Consider the following 27886-nt stretch of genomic DNA (forward strand, 5'->3'; position numbering starts at 1 on the left):
GCACATTCACACCAAATTTTGCATGTGTCATTGTCACCTTACTCTGACCACACCACATCAGTTTTGTAGCAGCACCACCTATTAGTCAAAAATGATAAATCATTAAATCACATTTACCAGTCACATTACTTTCAGGCATTTTGCTTAAAACATCTTAATATGCTTTTAATTGCTCATTGTTGTTGCAGTTGGTCTAATGCTCTTTATATGATACATTTAATACTATAATAGTTATTAAATAATTTAATATTATAAAAAGCTATTATAATACCTGCTAATAATTGTCAATTTATTAAAGATTTATATAGAATTTTAATCTTAATTAAGTCTCAACATTGTTTTGTTAATCACTTCTTTACTAATTTATTATTAGTATTTCTTTGAGCACTTTTGTTTATTTTTGTTGGTTTGGGGCCAAATCTAGAGTTTGTCCAATGCTTTTTTTTGGAAAAAACAACAAACTTGTAAATATGTTGATCTCATTTCAGCATTGAGTAAACTGTTCCAAATAAGAACTTCTTTTTTTCTTTTTTTTTGCTGAGATCACAGACTTCCTGTGTCGAAACGCAGGTTCCTATCTCTCTCCACCCCCACAAAAGAACAAAGACAGCAACCATTCCCAATAAATACAACTTTAATTGAATGATTACAGACCTGATCCAGAGAAACATCACTACATCTTGTGAAATTACAGGACCATAATAGCGTATGTTTATCCACCCCGCCCCCCCTCCCTCTCGTAAGAAGTTTGGTTGATGACTGTACATGCAGGTGAGCGTGTTCTGAGATCTCACCTGCCCTGCCACCTCTGCCTCGCCCTTCCCTTCCCACTACTAATTTCTAGCTGTTAAAGTCTCTAAACAGACAAATCCGGCTGAATTTTGCTCAACTCCCGCACACACACTCAGACACACACCAATGTAAAGACAGTAATACTGATCTTGTTTGCATGATCTCTAGTGCATCCATTAATAAACAGTGCCATAACTGGCTGTAGTTGAGAGATGAAAACAGACATACACAGAAACATCCAATTTTCAAGCTCTTAAGAACATAGAAAACAACAAACAAATTTTTTTTTTTTTACAATGGACATAGTTGTCAGTCCCATCAACAGTCTTGCTCAGCAGTTACACAGACGACTTCATAAACCATGTCTAATCTAAAAACTCTCTCGCTCTCCAGTTAAGTGTACTATTTTGCTACAATCAGCATTGTAAGTGATTATTTTCAGTGTCATAGCCTAATATTGTATAATAGTGCAATATTTAGAAACTTTTTGTATGCAACAGATCACAGGTGACGAATCAGACTTGGTGACTCTGTTGACAGTTTCTCAGCAGCAAAAAAAAGGGGTTATGAATATTCTAAAGCATTGAAATCATGTCAGTATGTTTGTTCTGGTCCTGTGATCGATACACTTTAGAATAGGGCAGATATTAAGAGTGCTAAAGATGACCATTTAATGAAAACACCAACACAAGGTGACCATATCTAATGAATCATTTGATTGAATTGTCACTCTGACTGAAATGTGCTGCTTCCCTTTATTTTAATTTGATTTTTTTGTTCAGATTAGACAAGGAAAAACGTGCGTTTTTTTTAACAGAAGCTGACTGATTTTTACTCTAGATGAACAGGATCCTTCATATAAGTTAATTCATTACCAAAAGCCAAAGAAAAGTCTAACTTGCATACAGATACACCTACGTTCAAAAAAAACCTTCATTTTCTAATGCAGACTTGGCTCTACATCTCCATTTAAGCCTCTCCTTTAGTGTCGAACGCTGATCTAGTGTCCTTCTTTTTATGACAACCCTGCCTCTGTGGTTATTTACGGACCTGTCTGCTGTACATGTGTGCGTGTGTGTGGAGACAGACATAGCAATCGCAATTTGTCCGACATGCAGCTTCAAGTCACTGGCCTTACAAGTAATAAACAGGAATAAATCCCCCTTCTGAACAAGATCAAGAGAAAGAGTGAGGGAGAGGAAGGGAGGAGGGGTGGCAGAAGGGAGGCAGGTTCAGGGGGGGCAGAGATAGCAGTGTAAAGGGGGAGGGGCTTGCCCGTGAGTAATCCCCGCCTCTCGTTCAGGATTCGTCATTTTCGGCAGGGGGTGTGGTGGCGTTAGGGGCTGAGGAGTCCAGGTCTGATTTATTGGAGATCCGGTCTAGCTCAGCCTGGACATCTGTCAACCCCAACTTGGAGCCTGTGAACAAACAAGATAAAATCAGATAGAATTAATACGAGTACACTGACCACATTTCATATCACGTTATTTGGAAACAGTATTAACCAAAGCTTTAAAAGAAGATTCTGGGTTCAATACAAGTTAAGCTCCATCTGCAGCATGTGTGACATAATGTTAATTACAACAAAAAATAAACACACACACAAATATATATATTTTGTAATTGAATTTTTGGTAACAATCATGGTTACGGTGATGATCTTATAATGGAAGTAAATGGGGCCAATTCTTGGAGAATTTAAAGGCAGAAATTATGTTTATAAATATAATGATGATTTTAAAAAAACACAATTTTTCTTCTGTTAAACCTTTTATTTTAGCCATAAAGCTGTTTAAATAAATTGTATGGTTTTAGGCATTACATTGTTATGGGGAAAAAAGTTGTAAAATTGGACAGTTTAACAAAATCAGAAAAGCTTGGTAAGATTTTTTTTTCCCCCATGTTTTTATGTTAATGTACATTGTTTACGTCTTTTGATTATACTACACATCGCCCCCATTAACTTCCATTGTAAGTGCCTCAGTGTATCCCAGGTTTTGGCTTGAAGAGGGGACAATTTTTTGTGGAAATAAACATTATGCCACAAGTGCTGCCAATTGAGATTAACTTGTATTGTACCCAGAATATTCCTTAATCAGTGACAAGGGATGGCAATACACTTAAAACCTATTGCGTGTCAGTGTTTATGAGTCTGTGAGCCATTGCTTTCTAATTGATCAATGTTAAGCAGAAAGATCAGAAATAAGATTTTGGAATTAAAAAGTTTTTTGGAGCTTGAAAGAGAAAAGTAAATACATAAAGATGGAATGAATGGAGATGAAAGACTGTCAATGAACCTTCACACAGACTCACACACGCATTCAGCCTGAAAGCTGAAATGAAAAAAAAAAAAAAAAAAAAAATTAAGGAACATTCAGCCAACACAATAACATTAAGCATGCAATGAAAACTTTTACAAACAGACTTATTTTGAATAGAAATTGATCTATCTAGGGCTTTAAAAGGTACAATTCACAATGCTGAGATCTTCAGTTGTTATCACTGTTTGAAGGCTTATTGTATCTTAAGCCCAAAGTATACATCGGCCTTTATACGTACACGACGGTCTGCATACAGAGTGCGTGACGCATATTTTGTCACCATAATAGTACGCACGAAACCCAATTTTTGTAAATGTGCGTACTTCTGCACATGCGAATTGAATTTGTTTTGCACTCATCAGTTGTTCCACAAGGTGGCAAAACCGATCCGGGCCGCAGTGTTGCCCAATTGGCCAGGTTCCTGCCCAACTGGGCTTCTTTCGCTCGGGTTGGACCAGAGAAAAAGACATTGGGCGGGTGGACAAAATTTGCGCCGCTTTTTAAAATAAAAACCAGCCTGAGCAGCTGCGTTTTTAGATGTTTTTTATTTATTATTGTGTCTTATGTGTAGTCATTTTATTTTAATACTTTCGAACACGTGAATAATAAAGTATCACTGAAAAATAATGCATAGTGCAGTCAACACATTTTCCTTATTGGTTCAGTTTAACCAATCAGGGCCAGGTAAGGGAGACCTGTCAATCAACTTACTGTCTTATGTTGGTGAGATGTGATGACAGGGTTTTGGCACAACAAGGAACCAGATTTTTAACATGTAGCTGTATATTCAAGCGATCGCAAAGCAAAAGTGGCCTAAATATAAGTTGCACGGTAGAGTGGGAAAGTGACTCGACTCAAAATGTGAATTACACTTGTGGTGCGAGATGACTCGAAGGCTCGTTGTAAAAAATTTAATGATTTAATCGAAATCTGTCCAGCATCAGGATATCTTTTTGAACCATCCAGGCTGTACTCGTATACTCAGTTTTGATTGTGCAAAGTTCTCCATTATGCTCTACATTATGTACTTCACGTACATAGACGTACTGTAGTTCTGTCTGAACACAAGGTAAGCGCATTCTTGTTGTTGTTGTTAATCTTTTGTTGTTGAATTTTCTTGGAGTGGGCGGGTTTTGGTAATCTTTTGGGCTGGCAACACTGCTAGGCCATTGTTTCAAGTAGAAATCGAGACTAAAGAGACGGAACAACAACAGATGCCCGCATTGACAGGCGCTTGTGTGAGGGGGTTATGAGATAGCCACAACTTTAGTTTAAAAGAATTCAAAGACATTTTTAGCAGTCATAACTTCTGGAGAAAAATAGCGCAGTCACTGGACAAAGATGAAACTTTCCAGAGCACGTGTCGACGGCCTGCGTTCTCGCACAATATCAAATATGAAAGGCTATGTGTTTGACTATACGCATACACTAGCGTGCAAGTAAAAAAACAAAGTATACTTCGTGCTTGAGGTTTGCTAATTATGTGCTAACAATTAGCCCTGCAGCAATTGTGGATGGTACCTTACAGGATTTAATTTGCTTGATCTTAGTTTTGACATAATTCTTCACCTTTACAGTGCCGGAACGCAACATTTACTTATTGTCATCTACATTAACACATTTGGCAAAGTCCAAAGTGACTTCCATTTATCAGTTTATGCATTCTCTGGGAATCAAACCCATGACTGATTCCCTGGGAATCTATAAAGTGCCATGCTCTACTGTTTGAGCAACAGTTTTCTGCTTCAATATATAGTGCAACTAAGAAAAAGTGTGGTCACACTAGTCTTTGTGTCATTCACTATTCATATGCATGTGAATGCAAGCAACCGGAAATGCAAGAATATACAAATACGTTTGAATGTTTGAACCTTTCTGAACCAAACTGATGTCTGAAGCATAACTAAAGACATTTGACCAACAGACCATCTTAATGTCACAGACTGACCGGTTGGATGAACACAAACTTAAAAGCTGCATGTTTTGCAGTGTTGCGGGTCAGAAGTAATTTTGCATGCACAAAGCCTAGTGTGACCTCGTCTAAAGACAAACTTAACCGCGGGTAAAATTAGCTAAAGAAAATATACAGTACCATTCAAAAGTGTGGGCCAGTAAGGTTGTTGTTTTTTTACAGAAATTAATACTTTACTTCCACAAGAATGCAATATATTGATCAAAAGTGACAAATTATTATTTCAACTAAATGCTGTTCTTTTAAACTTTAAACTTTTAATCAAAGGATCCTTAAAAAAAAACATCATGGTTTCCACATAAATATTAAGTAGCACAACTGTTTTCAACATTGAGAATAATAAGACTTGTTTCTTTAGCAGCAAATCAGCAAATGATTTCTGAAGGACCATCTGACACTGAGAACTGTAGTAGTGAAGCTGAAAACTCAGCTTTTGTTTCACAATATTACTGTATTTTTTGATCAAATAAATGCAGCCTTAAGCGTAAGAGATTTCTTTTAAAAACTATTATTATTGTTGCATATAATTTACATGGTAACACTACAATAAGGTTTAATTTGTTAACATTAGTTAATGTATTAACTAACCATAAGCAATACATTTGTTACTGTATTTGTTAATCTTTGTTAATGTTAATACAATAGTTGTTCATTGTTTGTTCATGTTAGTTCACAGTGCATTAACTAAATGTTAACAAAAGTTGAATTTGAAATTGTGTTGAAATTAACATTGCACTTCTACAGCATTTATTCATTTTAGTTAGTTCATTATTAGTTAATGTTAACTAATGTAGTTAACTAATGTTAACAAATAAAACCTTATTGTAAAGTGTTACCATTTACTTTTCAATTAGATACACTGAGTAGTAGTAGCAGAAAATGCCAGGACCTTGTAATCAGAAAAACATGCCAAATTTAACGATAACCTATGGATTTAATGAAGCTTCATGCAGTGATTATTAGGAGGCTTTGCATTGTGTAATTTGAAACTAAGTGTTAATAAGTGTTGACAGACAGCGTTAATAACAAAGGAGCAAGATGAGGGGCCCGAAACGAGAAGGACAGTGAATGTATAACACATGCCAAAGTTAAACATGCTCAAGTGTGTAAAAGTGCTAAAAGAAATTCATAGCTGTCATAAAAAAGGGAGATGCAGCAATGGTTAAAGCAAAAGGAAGTGAGGGAAAGTAGCCTAACACACACCTTAGCGTGGCCAACATCCCCTGGCTAACACACATGATGAAAGACAGTTTGAAGGGGTTAAATTTCATGACTGGTGAACATAGTGCACACGAATGTTGTTGCTCACTCATTCATACATACGTACGAAAGGGAAAAAAGGTTTCAAAAAACTATTACAGATAGACTTACACATAGTAACAGAAAGAAAATCAGGGCAGAGATGATGATGAGGTCACTGTCACCAAAGACGTACTTTACCTTTAATACACTCCCATAAAACCAAGCTGCATTATGGGTTCAAAAACAAACCAAGATGCAGAAGCATAATATGAAAGAACACAATAGCGTGTGCCGTAAAATGACTGCGTTAGCTGTGTTAGTTTTAAAGCCTGAAAGTTGAATGCTAAATCTGTACAAACCCTTAGTGAGCATGTTAAACATATGCGTTTACTGTCAATAATTCAGCCCAAACTATTGTTGTTTAATTGTTTTACTCGTATTACTTAAGCTCTTGTTCCATTTTAACGTTCAAAGTAATAATTCATTAAAAAAAAGTCCTTCTTGGGACACAAAAGAAGATATTTTTGAAGAGTGTTTTAACTGTTTTTGTCCATATAATGAAAGCCCTAAACAACAATGAACTCCCTTAACTTTAATTGTATGGACAACAAAAGTCATTTTCAAAGTGTTCCACAAAAGAAAGTATATCATACAGGTTTGGAACAACATGAGGGTGAGTAAGAGATGACAATTTCATCCATTTAAGGAGGTTGCATATTTGCTAATTTGCTCTGTTGCATGTTGGGATAGATTACTGGGTTATTAGTAATCTGATGAACAAAGAGGTTAACATTTTAGCTTGAATGATTAGCTGGGTTTTTAGCTGCACATGCAGAGGAGATTTTATCAAATATATTTATTTTACCGTCGCTGATGTCAGAGATCTGGGATGGGAGGATAAAGGTACAGGAGAGGAGGGTGATGAGGACAATATAATGACAAACAAACAAAAAGGGAGAACGGGACAAACTTAAGTGACAACATGAACAAGACAAGATTTGAAGTGTTTTGAAGATAATCTGACAGACCTGTTCCTTCATTTGCAACTTCAAGATTCTATCATCTACTGTGTCAACATAACTCTTTCTGAGGGATGTGTTTCATATGAGGTGGGTCTTTAGGGAGATATTTCTCATTTTGAAGCCATGACTCTCAATCTTTAAAGACTAAAACACTCCAAGTTGACATGGTCACAATACTGCTTTTATAAAATTAATGTTGAAAAATGGCAGAGATTCTCAAAAACAGGCCAAAGTACAATTTGTAATTTTGTATCATCTATTTGAGTGAAATTCATCAAATTAAGTAGTTGTAAAGGTCATTTTACAAGGTATGTGATTAGATTGTCTCCACTGAGGGATTGTTGAATGTCTCAACGCCTGCACAACGATGCCCACTATTGCTTTAGCTGAATCCTTGAATTAGGTGATTTCTGTATATACCGTATTCTGTGTTGCATGTAAATTAAAGTCAATAAGAAAAATACACTCACCTAAAGGATTATTAGAAACACCATACTAATACTGTGTTTGACCCCCTTTCACCTTCAGAACTGCCTTAATTCTACGTGGCATTGATTCAACAAGGTGCTGAAAGCATTCTTTAGAAATGTTGGCCCATATTGATAGGATAGCATCTTGCAGTTGATGGAGATGCACATCCAGGGCACGAAGCTCCCGTTCCACCACATCCCAAAGATGCTCTATTGGGTTGAGATCTGGTGACTGTGGGGGCCATTTTAGTACAGTGAACTCATTGTCATGTTCAAGAAACCAATTTGAAATGATTCGAGCTTTGTGACATGGTGCATTATCATGCTGGAAGTAGCCATCAGAGGATGGGTACATGGTGGTCATAAAAGGATGGACATGGTCAGAAACAATGCTCAGGTAGGCCGTGGCATTTAAACGATGCCCAATTGGCACTAAGGGGCCTAAAGTGTGCCAAGAAAACATCCCCCACACCATTACACCACCACCACCAGCCTGCACAGTGGTAACAAGGCATGATGGATCCATGTTCTCATTCTGTTTACGCCAAATTCTGACTCTACCATCTGAATGTCTCAACAGAAACCGAGACTCATCAGACCAGGCAACATTTTTCCAGTCTTCAACTGTCCAATTTTGGTGAGCTTGTGCAAATTGTAGCCTCTTTTTCCTATTTGTAGTGGAGATGAGTGGTACCCGGTGGGGTCTTCTGCTGTTGTAGCCCATCCGCCTCAAGGTTGTGCGTGTTGTGGCTTCACAAATGCTTTGCTGCATACCTCGGTTGTAACGAGTGGTTATTTCAGTCAAAGTTGCTCTTCTATCAGCTTGAATCAGTCGGCCCATTCTCCTCTGACCTCTAGCATCAACAAGGCATTTTTGCCCACAGGACTGCCGCATACTGGATGTTTTTCCCTTTTCACACCATTCTTTGTAAACCCCATAAATGGTTGTGCGTTAAAATCCCAGTAACTGAGCAGATTGTGAAATACTCAGACCGGCCCGTCTGGCACCAACAACCATGCCACGCTCAAAATAGCTTAAATCACCTTTCTTTCCCATTCTGACATTCAGTTTGGAGTTCAGGAGATTGTCTTGACCAGGACCACACCCCTAAATGCATTGAAGCAACTGCCATGTGATTGGTTGATTAGATAATTGCATTAATGAGAAATTGAACAGGTGTTCCTAATAATCCTTTAGGTGAGTGTAGGACTAATGAAAAAAACACAATTTTATTCTCCATATAATATATTATTTATGTTCCCCTCCATGTTCCAATGTTCATGACCATATTCAGTCTTATGGTACAGTCACATTTTCAGTTGATCTGTGATTTTTTTGTTAACAAAATCCAGTCATTTCCATAAAAATAAAAAACATGCAATCTGGAATTGCGAGAGCACGAAAGACTTCCCCATGCAGATTTAACAACAGTTTGATCCCTTTATTTGCCGCACTGACCAACAGAAAACTGGTTGGTTTGAAAGTGACTTCTGTGTGAGCTGTGCTCCATACATCGCTACACTATTGGAAACAGACATTGAGCCTTTTTTCCCTGCAAAATTTAACCAAAATGTGACCGCACTTTTAAACTTGTCAACAAAATTACTGACAATAAAGTTCATTATGGATTCTGATTTTGCAAACAATAAAGAAAACGAGACAAAAATCATGGCGATAATTATAATTTTAAAATGTCATTTGATTTGTATGCTACTGTTCAGAAGTTTGGGGTCAGCAAGATTTTTTTGGAAAGAAATGAACAAGGTCATTTCATGTCCTGTTAACCAGAGGTCCCCGACTAATTATTATTATTATTATTATTATTATTTTTTGATCATTTCTTTTCTGGTGAAGTATATTAAATATAATATTAAATGTCATGGATAACCATTTACCAAGTAATCCAGTATTTTGACCTGAGATTTGGATTACAGGGGGATAAAAATTACTTTAGAAAGATGGTAGCATCATTACAGCAGCATTATATGCCAATAGTTCAAAAATTGGAAAAGTACTTTTTGTTTTAGGCCCTATATGGTTAATTTCCAGAGAAATGGGGATTTCAATGTATCTTCAAAAACTAAAAGTGTGCCACTTTGCATATAGCTGATAATTTTTTTCTTTTAAAGAGAAATGTCTGAAGAAACAAATCGTGTTCAAACTACAAATGTGTCTTGTTTCCAAAAACAATTGCATAAAACATACCAGTCTGAGTACTATAAATTTTATTTTTCCAAAGTTTGTGTTCTGTAACTCAAGATATATAAAAAATATCTTAATTTAGATTTTTGTTCCTAATAAACTTCTCTTTTGGCATCTTAATTTTAAGGCCATATGGTTCAATCCCAGAGATATGGGGTTCCCAATTATGACCATATTCAAATTGTTGAACTTTACCCATTTTCAATGGTTGAAATCCAAATATGGGTCACTTTGCATATAGCCCAAATCTATTGTATTACAAGAAGAATCTCTGAAGAACCAGTAATATTGAAAGTAGAATATATTTTGTTTCCCTTTATCAAAACAATTGCATATAACATACCTGCCTGAGTGGCAATTATTTTATTTTTTTTACAAAGTTTGCCTGCCTGTAACTAAAGAAGTATTGAAGATATCTTAATATGATTTTAGATTCTGTTTCCTACGAAATGGTTCTTTTGGAATCTCCATTTTTAAGGCTATATGGATCAACCCCAGAGGTATTGGGATCTCAATGCGGCTCCATATCCAAATTGTGGAATTTTACCCTTTTTCAGTGGTTGAAAACCAAATGTGACTTGTGTTTATCCAGTCATGGCTGTTGACACCGCGATATATGCAAATAAGAACAGTAACCCAGGGTTTAGGAATGTATAGAGTGACATGTCAGATTATGAATAACCATGATTAATTGCTAACTCTAGGTAAAGTATGAGCAGTGTGAAACACAAAATAAGGGCCATACAGGGCTTAGACTAAGCCAGGATTAGGCCTTAGTTCAATTGGGGCATTTAAGTAGCCTTTATATATAAGTCTTAGGAAATAAACATTACTGGTGTGCATCTTGAGACCAAACAATGGCACTGAGATATTTTAAGATATGTCAGTGCAAGTTGCTTTCAGTTAAAACAGCATTTTAGTCTGGGACAAGCTTTAGCCTTGTCTGTGAAACCGATTACATTAACCCAGGGTTTAGAATTACCCAAGGTGAACCATTTCAAGTGTGAGAGGAGAGCCCTTAAATGTTTTTAAGTTTGAGGTATTGTCAGTGATTCCTCCAAATATGCCCCATAGCAGTGGATGCTAATCGATTTATGACTATGCTTCACATGTTATAACAATAGGAAATTGTAATACTTAAACAATCCAGGTGAGGCAAATCTTGGTTTATTGATGTGAATACAATGTGAGAGGAGAGCAAACACACTTTCCTAGGAGGCATGAAATTGTTTCAAACATCTAGGTACGATACTGCATATTTCAACTCTTGCTATCTTCAGAAGCTGTTTAAATGAACAAAACCCCTTCTTCCAAATATCTCTGTTCATAAGATTCAATATTTCAATTGGTTTCAGACTACTGAGAACAACTTTCAGTGTATTTTGGCACTCAGACGGGTATGTTCTATAACGTGCAATTGTTTTGATAAAGGGAAACAAGCTACATTTCAGGTTTCAATATTATTAATTCTTCAGACATTCCCCTTTAAATACAATAAGTATCAGCTGTAAGCAAAGTGACTCAGATTTAGTTTTCGACCATTGAAAAGGTGTACAATTGAACAATTTATGCTTGGAGCTATAAGATCCCAATATCTGTGGAATTAAACCATACAAGGCCTTCAAAATGAAGATACCAAAAGAAAAGTTGCTAAAGAACCAGAATGTAAAATCATATTAAGAAAATTAAGATTAATTAAAATGTTTGTCTTTCTTCAGAAAAAATATCAACAAAATAAAACATTTGTGCCAGGGAAGTTTCTGAAATTTGGTTGATTTGACAGAATGACCCAATACTTTTATTCAGCAAGGATGCATTAAATTACTTTAAAAAACCTTACCGACCCCAAACTTTTGGACGGTAGCGTAAATCCTCTCTGACTGTTCATTAGCCAAGTTTCCATCCAACTATGCAAATGTTTGGGATATAACGCTGGGTGGAAATAATTGAGTCGGTTGTGCTTCTTTTTTTTTTTTATCCGATAAGAAGACATGAGCATAAACTACGATGGAAACACATTTACCAAATAAATCCCTCAATACACACAAAAAAAAAAACTCGGGTGATTTTGCCTCAACAGAGGATGTGAATAAATAACTGGAGTAACCGGATTAGTTTCATTGCAGAGAATCTCAAATGTTGTATTAACTCATTTGAAATGCCAAAGCCAAAGTCTCCCATCAAAATTATTTGGAATAATGACCTCCCAGAACTGTCTCACATGACAGCATTTACAAAAATCAGGCATCTGAACGCAAGATAACATGACGCCATTTATTGCGTTTCATCTGCACACTCTGAGGCGCAAGTCAATTATGATGTAGGACATAAGAGCCGGGCTTCTCCAATTGCAACAACTTCCATTTTTATTACAGATATTTTGTGCCAATTTCCAAGATTTTGTTCTCTTGAACGCATGGAATAGAAACGGTGCTTTATTTGCAAATGTTTTATGCAATATTTCAATTAAGTGCATAAGTTAAATTCACAACTTTGGATGGAAACATAGCTAATGATGTCACGAAACATACAATTGTTTAATCCAGCATGGTGGTAATGCTAGGAACCATGCACGACAACACGTCCCGCTGCGTACCATGCAAAACAGGTTTTATCCACAATTTTCTGTTGTTGAAATACAAAAAGTCAAAACACTTCAAATATATACCATGATAGTGGACATTTATATGAATGTGTGAGTGATATAGTGTCAAGAAGGATCCCTCACCTGACTTGCGGACTGTTCCTGGTGTGTTGCTCCCTCCTCCTGTAGGTTGGCCGCCTGGGCCGGGTGAGCCTGCTTTCTTAGTCAACAGACTGTTGAAGAAGTTAGCCAGCACACCCTCACTTGTCTGACCTCCTGTCATGAAAAATGACAATAATTAGCACAATTATACAAGCTGAAACTAGCCTAAACTAGTTTCAGATCAGTGCAAAACAGTAATATGTACCAACCCTAAGTTGGAATTAAAAATGTGTTTAAAGGAGGTGAAGTCAAAATGAAAGTCTTAGAGAAATTCAGCAAGGAAACAAGCTTTAATCCCAACAAGCTTTTCTAATCCTCTCCAAACATGGCAGCAATGTTCCTATGATCTAAAACCATGAGAGTAGAGTCCTCCTTATCTGCATACAGGAAGAGATCCTGAAACACAATCTCTGGAGACACTGAAAGTGTATTCATGATCACTGCGGACCAAAACAAACTAACGTTTTTCCCATAAAGCTAAATAAATAAGCTTTGCCACAAAAAAAAAAAGAGGATGGGATCTCATGTTGAAGGTCAAATGTTACTTTTTTTCCCAAGATGAGAGGGTGATGAAAACCAGGAAACCAGTTCCAAGGACTTGAAAAAATAAATGCCCAGGAAGTAGAAAGGTGTGACTCCAAAAGCTCTTGCTCCCAAAGTTGGAAAGATGCAGCCGAGGAGAGAAAATAGAGAGCGGGATAGAGAAGGAAAGAGAGAGAAAGGTAGAGAGAAGACGGAGGCATGCATCCTGAATACAGTGTTCTTATACACACCTTTCATGTTGGGATCAATCTTCTTGGTACCTGATTGCATGGGCATGACGTTTGCCACATTAGCCGCCGCTGAACGGTTGGTCGTCCTTGGTGAGCCGGTGGGAGCTCTGTTTGTTGGGTCCTATTACACATACAGAAATCTTTTAGGATTATAAAACTTTATAATAAGAAAAATTAACTAAAGGAGTAAATCTGTAGTCACATGCAAACAGTGTGCAATAATTAGAATGGATCTTTACTTAAATTGCTTTAGATAAAAGTGTCTGCGAAATTAATACATGTAAATGTCTTGCAGCAGAAAAGGTCTCCACCCAAAGCATGATTCAACATTGAGTAACACAGTGGGCTGAAATGTAAATGGAGCGCATGTAAAACACTCACCACTGGTCTTCCGGCACTGACTGGAGGCTGTTTAGATAACAGAGACTGAGAACAGAACAAAGACAGAAATTTCTATCCTGTTTGGTAATGATTAGTTTGACAAACAAGTTTCATGCATCACTAACAAAACTTCTGTTTACTAGACTAGCTACAGTCTCACTGAATCTCACTTTATGCCACATTTCATTTTAGACAGGGAAATTACATTTGGGTAATGTCTGTGTGTGTACAAATTTGCACCCAGAAGTGACCAAAACCTGACAAAATCTCCAAAAACCTCCCTTTAGGGACTTCCTCATTTGTAAATCTGGTATAAAAAAAATAGTAATTAAAAATATAAAAAGTTATTAAAGGTTTTTTAAAAATATAAAAATGCAATTAAGTCTATGGAATGTCCCCATTTAGATAGCTAAGTAAACATGCGTGTGTGCCATTACAGGAGAAAATTATATATATTTTTAAATACATTAAAATAGAAGTTATTTTAAATTGAAATAATACTTCACAATATTACCATTTAAAAAAAAAAAAATCCCAGAACTTTTGAATGGTAATCTATGTATACAATTACAAGTTTAAGAATAAAACATAACACCACCCAGGCACTTTGGAGAATAAATCAAGATTTTTTTTTAGCAATTACCTGCAACTTTAGTAGAAAAACTTGGTCATCTTCAGCTTGAACTTCCTTCTCATGTACAAACTAGAAAGACATGTCAGAAATGAGCAGTCACTAGGAAAGAGAGACTCAATAGCTAATTGCACAAACACTGGCAAAGCTCTAATTAGGACCGAGCCTTTACCTTTCTAATTGGAGGTTTCACTATTACATCTTCAAAGTTGTCTTCTGCTTTTACTGACTGGAAGTTTTCATGCAGAATGGCGATCTTTTTTTCATTGTCCCATCCTGACGGACTGAAAGTGAGACACAGATAATATACATTTACCATTTAAAGAAACATTTGAATGACAGCCAATTTTACACCAATAATCTGATATATTCCAGGTGAACGAAAATATATATATATTAATAAAAAAACATTTATTACATTGTTTTTTACATAACAAAGATTATAAAACAATTTGCAATTGATTTTGATTCCATGTGCAGACTTTAGTAGTAAAATAAAAATGTACATGTTTCTTGACATCCAACTACTTACATAAACACAGAGTCTTTCTCTACCACCTGAGCTGGGATGTTGAAGGGAAAGCCGTATAACCTGTGAACAAGGTATTTGTATAACAAATCTAGATTTTTGTTCTCCTTCATAGATGTGTAGAGTAGTGCTGCCCCATCTGAAAGGTCACTTGTGAAGGAGAAAAACAAGATGAGGTTACATTTAAGCAGAAACAAGACTCTCCCTATTTGTACAGATTTTTTGGAAAGCGGCCATTATGGCAGGTCAGCTGATCATGTTACCGTCCTCTACTGTTAAAAAAGACATTGAAGTCGACATGAAACAAAAGTTGTCATACTCTGTACTTCCCTGTATATCTGAGTGAAACGACTTCTGGAATGAGAAAAATGTAGGGTGGGATTTGATTTCGTCTTTCGGGAACTGATTGGATCGTAGGAAGTTGGGTGTTGCTAACTAAATTGAGGCAGATCTGAATGTCAGTTTGCAGTCAGTTGTGGAGGATATATAGATGTTTTTGATTAAAGACTACAAAGGCATATGAATTTTTTTTTAAATAATGATGTGCACGGATAAATCATTTATAATAAGCACAAAAAAATAAGAATTGTAAACGTTGATTTTATGGTGAATTTAAGATGCAGAACATCTATCTGTGCAGCCCCTGTTGTTGTATTCAGATGCACACAAATGTACACTTCTGACGAGGAATGCTTAATTATGGCAAAAATCATAACAAAAAGTAGTTTTGGTCAATATTGAAATCACGATTATTGGTGGGCGATATGATCCAAGTCTTATTTCGCGATATCAGTCATTTTCAATATCAGTGAAATTTCAAATTGATCGATACTTCTAGGTTAACTAATGCAAGTAAAAGATCCTCAAAATAATTACATAAGACAAGTAAACAGTCAGCAATACAATAAGAACAAAAACTAATTCCAAACAAAACAGACAAATAAATACAATAGAACAAAAATACAAATTAAATAAACAGTGTTTTTCAGGAAAATGTACTAACAGTATTCAGATAATACCCTACAACAACAAAATGAATAACCAAATGTAAAATAACACTGTATAGTCTTACTGTACACATTAAATACAGATTAATCCTTATACTTAAGTTATTCAGTCAAGATTAGTGAGTGATTTTCCTTTGTCGTTTGTTGTTTGATTATCAATGACATACTGCAGTAGGTATTTTAGGCTGCTGTCACTTTAAGAGCTAATGCACGGATCCAACATACTGTTACACATGCGTTTTCTTTCTCAACTGTGTACGTTTACTAGTAAACACATAATCCACTGTGTTTACGTGAATACTCTCCAAAAAGGCATTTTGACATTTTTGTGTACACATTTAGGCTCATATCCAAAGCCCTTTTGCTCATCAGTGTTCGGCAGAAAGCCGTCTGTGGGCCAGCGTCTCTTTTTGCTTTTAATAACACTGTTTAATATCAAACACATCCAGTAGTTTAGCAACAGTAGACTGCATTTTACAACGCTAACTTATTTGGCTGATTTGGATGTCATGTTTGAGGTTTTAGGGAGGAACGAAAGCGCACCACTGTGAAGGAAAGGAAGGTGCGTTGGATGGAATGTGGCACAAAAATTTTTAATTATTTAATTAATACGATTAATCACACTGCCCTACTCCTGACATTTAAAGATAAAACTGAACATGGAAATAGCCTGGCCATCAGATGACTAAGATGTGCAGAGTGAAATATAATTGTCATTACATCTTTGGTTTAGATGTGCTGATGTGCAAGGATACACTGCAAGCAGAAACGTCGAATGTGAGACTGGATGAAGTCTAAGTGCTCGTCTTTATAATCGTGCTCCTTCTCCAAAGTGCTGATCGCATCACACTACAGAGAAAGAAAGAGAGAGAGAGAAAGAATTATGAAAGGGATTCTCCATTAATATTTTAGTCCATCCTTGTTTTGTAACTTGATATATTTGGGGCTTATAGTGAAAGTAAAAGCAAAATCATCTTGGTAAACAACGGACAGTAATGGCAAGATGATCATATTCTTTGAAATACGTGGGGTCCAGTAGTCTGAGAGCACATTGGCAAAATCCAAAGTAATAAACTAAAGGCTTCAAGATTTTTAAATAATGAAAAAGCAAAAGAATTAGAAATATACAGAATTCTGCACCCTTTCTAGTTTACCAATGACATTTGTGACATTGAACATGTCAATTTCTATGTACAAAAGGTAAAATGTTAACTGTTAACCTCACTCAAACTGTTATGCTAATAATATAAATACAATAGTGTTCAAAAGTTTGGGGTCAGTTTTTTTTTTTTAAGAAACTCATCTTTTTATTCAGCAAGGATGCATTAAATTCCCAAAAAGTGACATTAAAGACATTTATAAGGATGTTATAAATGCTGTTCTTTTTAACATTTATCTTAATTAAATCCTGAAAAAGATTTCCACAAAAGTATTAAGCAGCACAACTGTTTTAAACATCAATATTAATAAAAAAATTTTCTTGAGCAACAAATCAGATCAGCATATTAGAATGATTTCCGATGACAATGAAGACTAGAGTAATGCTTGCTGAAAATTCAGCTAGTTTAAAATATATATTCAAATATATAACATTTTAAATTCGAATAATATTTCACAATATTACATTTTTTACTGTATTTTAATCAAATAAGCATACGTTTTTAAAACCATTTTTAAAAATGTTACCACCCCCAAACTTTTGAATGATAGTGTATGAACGCATCCGGTGTTGTAGCTGCTCTTTTAAATACAATCTAATAACATGTTAGGAGTAGTTTGAGGCAGCAGGTGTACCTTAGTGCAGACCACCACTATAGGCAGGCCCAGGTTGTGTGTGAGTGTGTTATCTCCCAGCGGTAGAAGGACGCTCTCTTCCTCTGACTCAGGATTCCTTCTCTGGGGCACAGCCTCCAGGTCACTTCCTGGTTCCACATACTCCTGGAACTGCTTTGTCACTGCATGCACACACAGTCACATTCTAACTGCATTTACTATAGGTTATTTACTAACTGGAAACTCATTCATGCAAGTATAAGAAATGCCTGCAGCGATCTATAAGGACCATCACAGGTCAAAATGCATCAGCACACTAGATCATTCTTACAGGGTACTTGGCATGCGAACACGCTCACAATCTCAACGCACACACAAAGAAGCTACTCACATCTGAGCTCCAGCTCTCTCATGGTTTCAGGGGGAACTCTGAGCTTGTCCACAAAATCCCTCACCACGCTGCCCCATTTCTGCAGCGAATCGATGGCCAGCCAGGGCCGGGACAGATCCACCACAAACACAACCAGCGAGTCCTCCAGGTTCTCCGTCGATACGGCGAACTTCTGCAGGCCTTTGTGGTACAGGTCCCCATCCAGCACCCATGCATTACACCGTGCATGATCTGCCAAAAAGAGTTTCGTTAGCTTTAGCATGCCTGTTTTGAATGTCCTAATGTTGGTCGTTAGGCTGCCTCTATACTCACAGGTTACAGATAATGTCTTGGATAATTAAGTTGGCAAAACAGTAACAGTATTTATACTTTAGATTGACTTAAACAAACCATGCATAATGGTGCATCAAAATTAAGAAATAAAAAATGACACAATAAATTTGGGATCTCAGAGCTCAATTAGGGCATTTATTATTGTTTACAACCAACACTTTCCCATTTCAATAGAGGACATGACTAAATACTTACTAACTAACTGCTAAAACATTTGCTTCAAAATACTGCAGTGTTAGAAGCTATTGATTGTTTGTAGTGGATCACAACTAGCTTTCTTTAATTCAGTGTCATTTAAGATTACACATCAAAAACTGTCTATATATTGCCAATATCAAACTGTAGACTGTCTAATCCTTACCATCAATATCATCATCGTGAACATTGAAATACAGGTACTCTAAACCCCGGCCCTTCATATACTCTTCAACACCTTGTAGTTTGGCCACCAGGGTGGTCTTACCGGACCCCACCTCACCTGTAAAACAAGTCAGATTAACACGCAGGCAATTGTATCAAACATTTAGGAGTTTAGATACTTTTGGATTCTGAAAAACATATGTAAGCATGCTGCATTACTCTTAACTGTTGTTATTATAATAACATGCAGAGAAATGCAAATGAAAAAAACAAGTGAATTGAAAATTGTACATATGGCTGCAGTGCTTTTATAATGGCTGATTTAATTTTATAGCTTTTGTTACAAAGTCAAAACAGAGACATGTAACTCTGGATTGCTAATAAAATATTTAACAGGTTAACTCCTTAAGTAAATCATAAAAAAAACATACAACAAAGGTCTGAAATTAACCAGAGATTTAGGCAAAAATCATGATTTCCTGTTTTTTTTTATATAATTTGAACAGCTGGTACTATATTACTTAAATACATGTCTTAATATATTTTTTTATTATATTTAGATGGAGAATTTATGGAATAATGCTAAAATTTTCTATATGTCATAATCATTTGTTAGCAAACATATATTCATTACTTCAATGAGCATTATTTCTGCCTTAAATAATCACATTGCTTAAATTAATCAATTTTTAGCTAACTGTGTGATTTGTACGTACATTTCTAAAATACATAACTTGCACAGTTACCTCTGATAACAGATCAATCTACATTGTAATGTGGACTCATGCATTTTCTGTAAAGCTGCTATGAAACAATGTGTATTGTGAAAAGCGCTATACAAATAAATGTGAATTTAATAGAATAAAATGTGAATTCAGGTGTTTGTCAAAGACAAAACAAAAAAGGATTGCTCTCCGCACACTGAAATTACAACTCCAGAAAGTTCACTAATAAAACATTATTATTATCTTAAAGGGATAGTTCACCCAAAAATGAAAATTCTGTCATCATTTACTCACCCTCAAGTTGTTCCAAACCTGTATGAGTTTTTTTGTTCTGCTGAACAGAAAGGAAGATATTTGGAAGAATGTTTGTAATCAAACAGATCTCGGTCCCCATTGACTACCATAGTATATATTTTTTCCTACTATGGAAGTCAATGGGGACCGAGATCTGTTTGATTACTAACATTCTTCCAAATATCTTCCTTTGTGTTCAGCAGAACAAAGAAACTCATACAGGTTTGGAACAACTTGAGGGTGAGTAAATGATGACAGAATTTTCATTTTTGGGTGAACTATCCCTTTAAGGTGGTAAGAAAAAACATGCCCAGAGCATAGTTAAAACAGTCCTTAAAATAATAATTAATTATACTAACAAAAATATATATTTTAGAAGATATTCAACAGAGATGACAGTATCATGTCTGGCGCCCTATGAGTAAAGAGCACCCACCGAGGCAGCAAATATGAGCCATTCATTAGCTGCGTCTCAAAAACTAGTGAGCTGCCTACCTAGACATCATTTTTAGCCATCATAGATGCCTAGACAGCACTTTATGTGCATCATTTACACCCATACAGCCTTTTTAGTATCCCATACGGTTCGAGTGCAGCATTTTGTTCATCGGAACACACCTATGATTCTGTCTAGGTAGGCTGCACGATAGGGTTTGAGACACAGCCCGTGTCCGAGAGTGCGGATTATCTCTATTCACCAAAACCGACAGTCTGTAACGCATGTAAACCGTTGAGACGGAATAAATGTCTGTTTATTTATATAAAATTCACGCGACAGACACTATTGTCTTTTGTGCGCGCGGTGTCTGACAGCGATGAGTGGAGTGGAGACAATGACGTGCGCTCATTAACAATAACAGCACACTTACAATAACATCAGTGCCATTAGAGCGAGCGAGCGGCAGCGTCAATTCAGTCAGCATTGTATGTTTTTTTTTTTTTTTATAATAATGAATGAACGATTGGATGCAGGTCAATAGGATGCACAGCAGACATGAAACAGCATTTATGTGTGACAAGAAGAAAAAAAACACCCACCCATAACCACCACATTCTTTCCTGACGGCAATTTTGATCGAGATCGCGTCGACACCTCACTCAATATCGATGACCTGAACGTAAAGGAACACAGTGTTTAAATCACGTTGCTTTATTCATTTTGCATCCCTGCGATCATTGATTCAGACTGGCCTGTGTGTACCTGCCCGGCTGGGGCAATTTGCAAGTTAGCGGCTAACAACTGTCACATGCGGCTCTGGGCCACCTAAAGCCGCGTTCTGCACATAACATCCGAGATTGAATGGGGTATAAAAGAACCGGCTAGGCCTACCATAAATTCTGTCCGTCATCCTCCTCAGGGTTTTGGCTTTCGGATATGCTGTTATTTACATTTGAGCTAACCGATAGGAGTGTATTTCTGCCTGTCGTCGCCATCTTCGCAGGCTTGAGTGACACCCCTGAATGAGCCCCGGATGTGTCGCGCAGAGCCGAGCTTTGCTTTTCTGCTGGGCGTGGACCACTGCGAGCCGCAATCACAGACCCAAAGCTCAGATTCATAGAATACAATCAAATCTTTTTTACTTACTTTATTAGCAGCTATGGCTATATAAAGAACATTTAACATCCATGGATCATTTCAACTGCACAAAAGGTGGAATTAAAATAGTGGAAAAAAAGATTATGAAAAATATTCTTCATACTAAGAAATAAATGGGTCTTTTATAAACTTTACACTGAAAGGTTCTTTGGGAAACCCAAAAGGATTCTTCTATGGCATGCTTTGGAATCTTTATTTTGAAGAGTGTTGAATGGAATAGAATAGAATAGAATAGAATAGAATAGAATAGAATAGAATAGAATGATTATAGGCCTACTATATTATCATAGGCTATATAGCTACTTTAGAATATAACTGAATGTGGTTATTAAATAGAACAAAAATGAAAATAATGAAATACAATAAAGTTTTTGATAAATTATTATATAAGCCTCTCAATTCATTTAATTTCAAACAACGCATGGGATAAATAGAACCAACAAACTCAGAATAGTTTTGTGTGCAAGGAAATGAGAGGACATTAGATAGCCTATATCAAATCATCAAAGGTAACATTTTACAATAAGGTCTCATTTTTTAGTTAATGCAATACAACTAACAATTAACAATATAGTCTTACAGCATTTATTAGCCTTTGTTAATGCTATAGTTGTTAAAAATGTTCATGTTAGTTCACAGTGCATTAACTAATATTAACAAATACAACTTTTGATGTTAGTATTAGTAAACGTTAAAATGAACATTTACTAAGATTAATAAATGCTTTACATGCATTTAGTTAGTTAATGTTAACTAATGTAGTTATCTAATATTAACAAATTAAACCTTATTTTAAAGTGAAACCAAGAAAGAAATGAGTGTGGACCACTGTGAGCCTCAATCGCCTGAATCAAAGCTCAAATTCAATCACCTGAATCAAAGATTAGAACATAATAAAAATAAAATAAAAATAAAGCCATTGAAGAGAATGGATTTATAATAATCTCAATTCATTAATTTTAAATAACTCAGAATAAAGAAATGAACTCAGAATAGAACTATGGATGAACAGAGGACACATAGAAATGTCAAAACATCACAACAAGAAAGAAAGAAAGAAAGAAAGAAAAAGACAGAGTGCCGAGTAACCTCAATCACAGCCTCGATGCAAGCTTAGACATGATATTGAATAGAATAGAATAGAATAGAATAATAGAATAGAATAGAATAGAATAGAATAGAATAGAATAGAATAGAATTGAATAGAATTGAATAGAATAGAATAGAATGTCATTGATGCCTATTTTTATGTTCATCTCATCCTGGGCCGTATCTGAGCCCCTTCACTCTGGGTCCCTTATCTTTTATTTAAATATATTTTACACAGGAAAACAGACTGATGTGTTGGCAATTGTTTTGTTTCATTAAAAAGAAGTTGAAAAAGAAATTAATCATGTAGGCCTACTCGTGCTCATGTGGGCAGACATGTTAAGACATCAGACATGGGACTTGGGCCCCGAATCATTCCAACATTTCACAGCATTGATTAGCTGAGGCCCTGCTTGTATTCATCAAGATACTGTACTTTTCACAAGATCTCACACCAATTGTAATTTACTGAAGTAACCGCCAGAGTGCAGGATTTCACTGTTCGCACCCTGCACTTCCTCTCCACCTCTCACAGTGAAGGATTAAACAGTGAAGTTAACTGGAGTGCGCGCGCCTGCCCTGCTCTTATGTTGAGAGAGGAGACTGCGGGTCGGACTATCCATCACCTTTTTTAACGCTCAACCCGATGGAAATGCTTTTATCACCGTAGACAATCTGGACATGGAATCGGATGGAAAATGAGTCCAGTGCGCTAACTGCACTCAGACCGATCTTAATACTGAGGAACTTTTTCTGGCATCCCTTGGAATTTGTTCTTATACTTAAACAGTGGGTAAGTTTTATCCATTTCATATCAAAACGCGCAAGAATTTGGTGATGTTTTACGCATTGATGCGATAACCATTTTACCTCACAGTTTAATGCATATGGCCAAATATATTGATGTATGGAAACATTTTGCATTTTATGTATAGCATACATAAGAAATATTAGTCTGTCAGTAGTGATTTTGTAAAATAAAAGTGCAGTTCAGACTTGTACTGTTCGAATCCCATTGAGGTAGAAAGAAGGCGCACTAAAAGGCTGAAATTCTTGAAATTTTTGAAAAAAGAAATGATGGCATAAGTAGTTTGGAATACCATTTTATTATTATAAAAAATAAAAAAAAAGATAATGAGGGAATCAGTTTTTTATATTGCACTAATATATGGGAAACTTTTGCCTGCCAAATCAAAAGTTTGGCGTAATATATACTGTATGCTACACTATATGCTACTGTATTTATTTATATATTTATGTATATATACTGTATATATATATATATATATATAGTGCTGTCAAATCGATTGATATCGATTGAATCAATGTTGTGTATATTATATACACATACATATACACACATTTATATTTTATAAACACAAACTTTTATGTTATATGCAATTAATCATTTTGACAGCCCTAACACACACACACACACACACACATCATTTATTCCTAATCCACATAAAAACAGAGCACTTGGAGGCTTTGTCTGTTTATTTTGATCTCTACATTTTAGTAGTTGCGCAAGTTTTCCTCTGTCACTGAAGACAGAGATGAATCAATTATTGTATTCCTCATTTGTAAGTCGCTTTGAATAAAATCGTCTGCTAAATGAATAAATGTAAATATTTACATACTATATGTAGCAAATCTGCAGCTGTTGTCCATTCACCTTTATAGCACAAATGAACACCATGAAAACTAGACCACTGGTGCACGTAAGGCTGTCCAGCAGCACAGCTCATATGAGTGCTTGATTATTCATCATATTTCAGGAAACCCCTTGCTTTCCAGGATTATTTCAATATGTGCAATGCAAACAGGCTACACGGGGGCTATTCACACGCAGTCACCTCAATTCATCTTGCCAGGTGCATTCATACTGCATCAAAGTGGGACACGCTTAGGATTGCTTACTGTAAGAACTGCTAGAGGTTGCTAGCAATGGTTTTGTCCATCTTGCAGGGCTAGAAGGCTCAGGAGGGTTTCAGCAGCCCGTAAAGGCACGTCGGCCTCTTTTATCTAAAAATAACAATAATGATAACAAAAATGTTGCTCTCAAAGGAAGCAGAGGGCATGAATAATTAAGTAACACACAGAGATACACGTTCTCTGTGGCGTGGTCTCAGAGTATTGGGGTCAGCTCCTCACTCTGTGTTCCAGGGAATCTGTCCCACGGGGACGACGCTGAGCTCATTCCACACGATGCCTGACTTAAGAACAATTTTCTTATAAAGCAGCATTATCTGACTTAACAAGTCACCCGTTTTCTGTTTTAATCAAAACACTTATCATGCTCGAACTTGTCCATTGTGTAGAACTTGTCCAAGTGTAACATGATTAATTCAAATTATTTCAAGGACTGCCTTCCTCTAGAGACTACAGTGTAGCTAAAAATGTTTTGTCAGCTAACCTATAAAACGTGCTTCATCTTAACATGACTGGATTTATCTGAGTTCAAAACTTTTATTTCATGTGACTGAATCAACCTGACTACATGAGGTTACACCAATGAAAGTATTTTTTAAGTGTCAGGTCAGATAGATATAGTTTCTTAAGTTAAGCGTATGCTGAATGAACGAAAAGTGGGGCAGTTTTGGTAGATTCAAAATGGTGCACTGATAAACAAGAAAAGAAGAAAAAAAGTTTTTTGTGATTCAACCATCGTAATAAATGTAAATTTATTAAAAGTGTAATAATATTAGAATAATATTTCATGTAATTCCAATTTGGTAATTATAGACCTTTGAACACTGCATTCTTAAATTTTTTTTTTTCTCACATTTATGAAGTATGTTTGCTGCAATTTAAGAACTACAGAAAATATTCTGCTGGAAAAGCATGTCACCTTCTCTTAATGTGGTCAAGGTGGCTTTTCGAAATTCATAGCTGGTTCATTTTGATCAAAGTGCCAGGTCAGTCTCTGCATCACTGAGATGATTCATTATCTTGGTCTAGCTAGTAACTGTGTAAAACCAGCTACTACCAGAAGGATGACACACACTTTAGGCTACAATACACTATAAAGTTTGGGGTCGGTACGATTAAAAAAAAAAAAAAAATGTAATTGAAAGATGTCTCATGCTCATCAAAACTGCATTTATTTGATAAAAAAAAAATACAGTAAAAACTATAGTATTGTGCACAATTATCATGAATTGAAATAACAGTTGCTATTTTATTATGCTAAGTTATAATTTATTTCTGTGATGGAAAAGCTGAATTACTCCTGTCTTTACAACTCTTCATTTTAATATGCCGATTTGCTGCAGATAATATTTCTTAATATTATCAATGTTAAAAACAGTTGTGTTGCTTAATATTTGTATGAAAACCATGAGACAATTTTTTTTTGATTATTTGATGAATAGAAAGTTTAAAAATCGCATTCATTTAAAATCAAAATTGTCAGTTTTGATCAGTTTAATGCATCCTTGCTGAATAAAAAATGTATAAAATGTATAAAAAAATTATAAAATGTGTTTTAAAAACACTTTAAACACACAGGTGATTATTATTATTATTATTTAAAGAGATTCATATGTATCCACTAACGCTTTAGCTGAAAATGATATTTTCTTTCACAGCTTGAAAACAGGAACGGAAAATGAGTAACATCTATGAGTCCGCTGCCACCACGCTGGGCCTCTTCAACAGCCCATGTCTGACAAAAGTGGAGCTCCGTGTGGCCTGTAAAGGAATATCTGACCGAGATGCTCTGTCCAAGCCTGACCCCTGCGTCGTCCTCAAGATGCAGTCCCACGGACAGTGGTTTGAGGTGTGTTATTTTTGGAGGGTTTTGTATGCTCTAGCACAAACAGTATGATGTTTTTCATGAAGGAACATCTAATTTTCACCTACACAAAAACACATTCTAGAGTGTGATTGTCATATGTGTGTTTGAATACCTTTTTTAACAGTTTACAATGACTTTTTTCATATATCAACTGTTTGTGTGTCAGGCAATCACACACTCCCTTTCCTCACATTGAAACTGTGTAGTGAAATATTTCAAAAAACTTCTGGTGTTATTGTAAAAGTTGCATACTTCAGTAACAGTCCTTTCACAAACACTAATCTGGACTGAACAGAAGCTACTTATACAGTGCATGAGAACCAGCTCTTTATGGAACCGTATGCCCTTATGCATGTGTGTATGACTGTTAAAGGCTGATTAGTGTTCTGAGGCTGTAGTCTGTGCTGTGATGTGAAAGTAATATTAAACAGCGCCGTTAGATCACAGAAAGCGTTCTAACTGTCACGCTGTCTTGTGCCTCGCTAACAAAAAACAGAGGCGTGGTTGTGCACTTCTGCAGTAACTCAAGTGAATTGCCATGTTATTTTTTGCTAGGTGTCTGCGAAAGGTTTCAGTTGCAGCACAAAACAGGTGTTTCTGACACATGGGGGTTTTGCTTGGCACAGTTAAGGGTATGATCCATAATTAATAAGGCAGAGCCATTTTATCTCCAGCTGTGAGCACTGAAGTTGAAAACAAAGTGATGTGTTTGAAAATATTTGAAGGCACAGTAGTCTCATGTAGAATGAGAATCTCATGTAACCTGTCAATAAAATGTTCGGCTCATTCATAATCAAGTTCTTAGGACCATTACGGTTGTTTTCATTGTGACGTTACTTTTCGGGACAATTGAGCATTCCCCTGCATTCATTCCCACTACTGTGAAGCTGTCAGAGTTATATTCTGTTTTGGTTGTTTCTTTGTGTTTTTGGTTCTGTCAGTGTTTCCCTGCGTGCCCGTTAATTTGACACAGTTTCCTAGAGTGTCTGATTATTGTATTCAATTCATCTGTTGTCTAGTTAATTATCTCATTAGTTCCTTTGTATTTATACTCCTTGCGTTCCTGCAGTCTTTGTCCTGTCTATGTCAATGTCGAGGTCTTTTTTGAAGTCCTTTTCTCTGAGTGATTGTCAATTAAAGACTGTTTCCTGATATATTCATCTTCGTGCGCTACTTGTGTACAATAACCCGTGACAGAAGCAACAGTGAATCTTGTTTTTATATTCTCATATTATTCTCATTCTAATGTGACTAAAAATATATAATATTTTAAGTTTTTTTATGAAGATTCTGTCATTTACTCACCCTCATGTTGATCCAAACATATATATGGCTCTTTCTTCTGTAGAGGATATTTTGAGGAATGTCTTTGTGTTATTTTTTTGTCCCTAAAATAAAAGTCAATAGTAACCAAAACTGTTTGGTTACAAACATTC

The 27886-nt window shown here is 35.9% G+C and overlaps 2 protein-coding genes across 5 annotated transcripts in view; one reads left to right on the plus strand and one right to left on the minus strand.

Annotated features, from left to right (window-relative positions):
- Positions 1-575: 575 nt before the first annotated feature.
- Positions 576-21464, minus strand: dync1li1 (dynein, cytoplasmic 1, light intermediate chain 1). Of its 4 annotated transcripts, none has more exons than XM_084424043.1 (14): positions 21296-21464; positions 21004-21077; positions 18948-19064; positions 18254-18484; positions 17884-18044; positions 16845-16938; positions 15086-15221; positions 14726-14837; positions 14566-14625; positions 13923-13967; positions 13572-13662; positions 12751-12882; positions 7193-7211; positions 576-2210 (listed from the first exon to the last, which is right to left on the minus strand). In XM_084424043.1, exons 1-13 carry the CDS (start codon positions 21397-21399, stop codon positions 7204-7206), a joined length of 1365 nt encoding a protein of 454 aa, XP_084280169.1. In that variant the 5' UTR covers positions 21400-21464; the 3' UTR covers positions 576-2210; positions 7193-7203. The 4 variants fall into 4 exon arrangements, with proteins under 4 accessions (XP_084280169.1, XP_084280168.1, XP_084280167.1 ...); XM_084424042.1 differs by having other exon boundaries at positions 13542-13662; XM_084424041.1 differs by lacking the exon at positions 7193-7211 and having other exon boundaries at positions 577-2210.
- A 1304-nt stretch (positions 21465-22768) lies between these two features.
- cpne4b (copine IVb) overlaps positions 22769-27886 on the plus strand; it is a 57224-nt gene continuing 52106 nt past the window's right edge. The window contains exons 1-2 of the mRNA XM_084424039.1: positions 22769-23444; positions 26242-26432. Coding sequence (XP_084280165.1) covers positions 26262-26432 — 171 coding nt within the window. The 5' untranslated portion in view covers positions 22769-23444; positions 26242-26261. The remainder of the gene's footprint in view (positions 23445-26241; positions 26433-27886) is intronic.

The sequence above is a fragment of the Rutilus rutilus genome (assembly GCF_951802725.1).
Source record: "Rutilus rutilus genome assembly, chromosome: 11".
In the NCBI taxonomy this organism is placed as follows: domain Eukaryota; kingdom Metazoa; phylum Chordata; class Actinopteri; order Cypriniformes; family Leuciscidae; genus Rutilus; species Rutilus rutilus.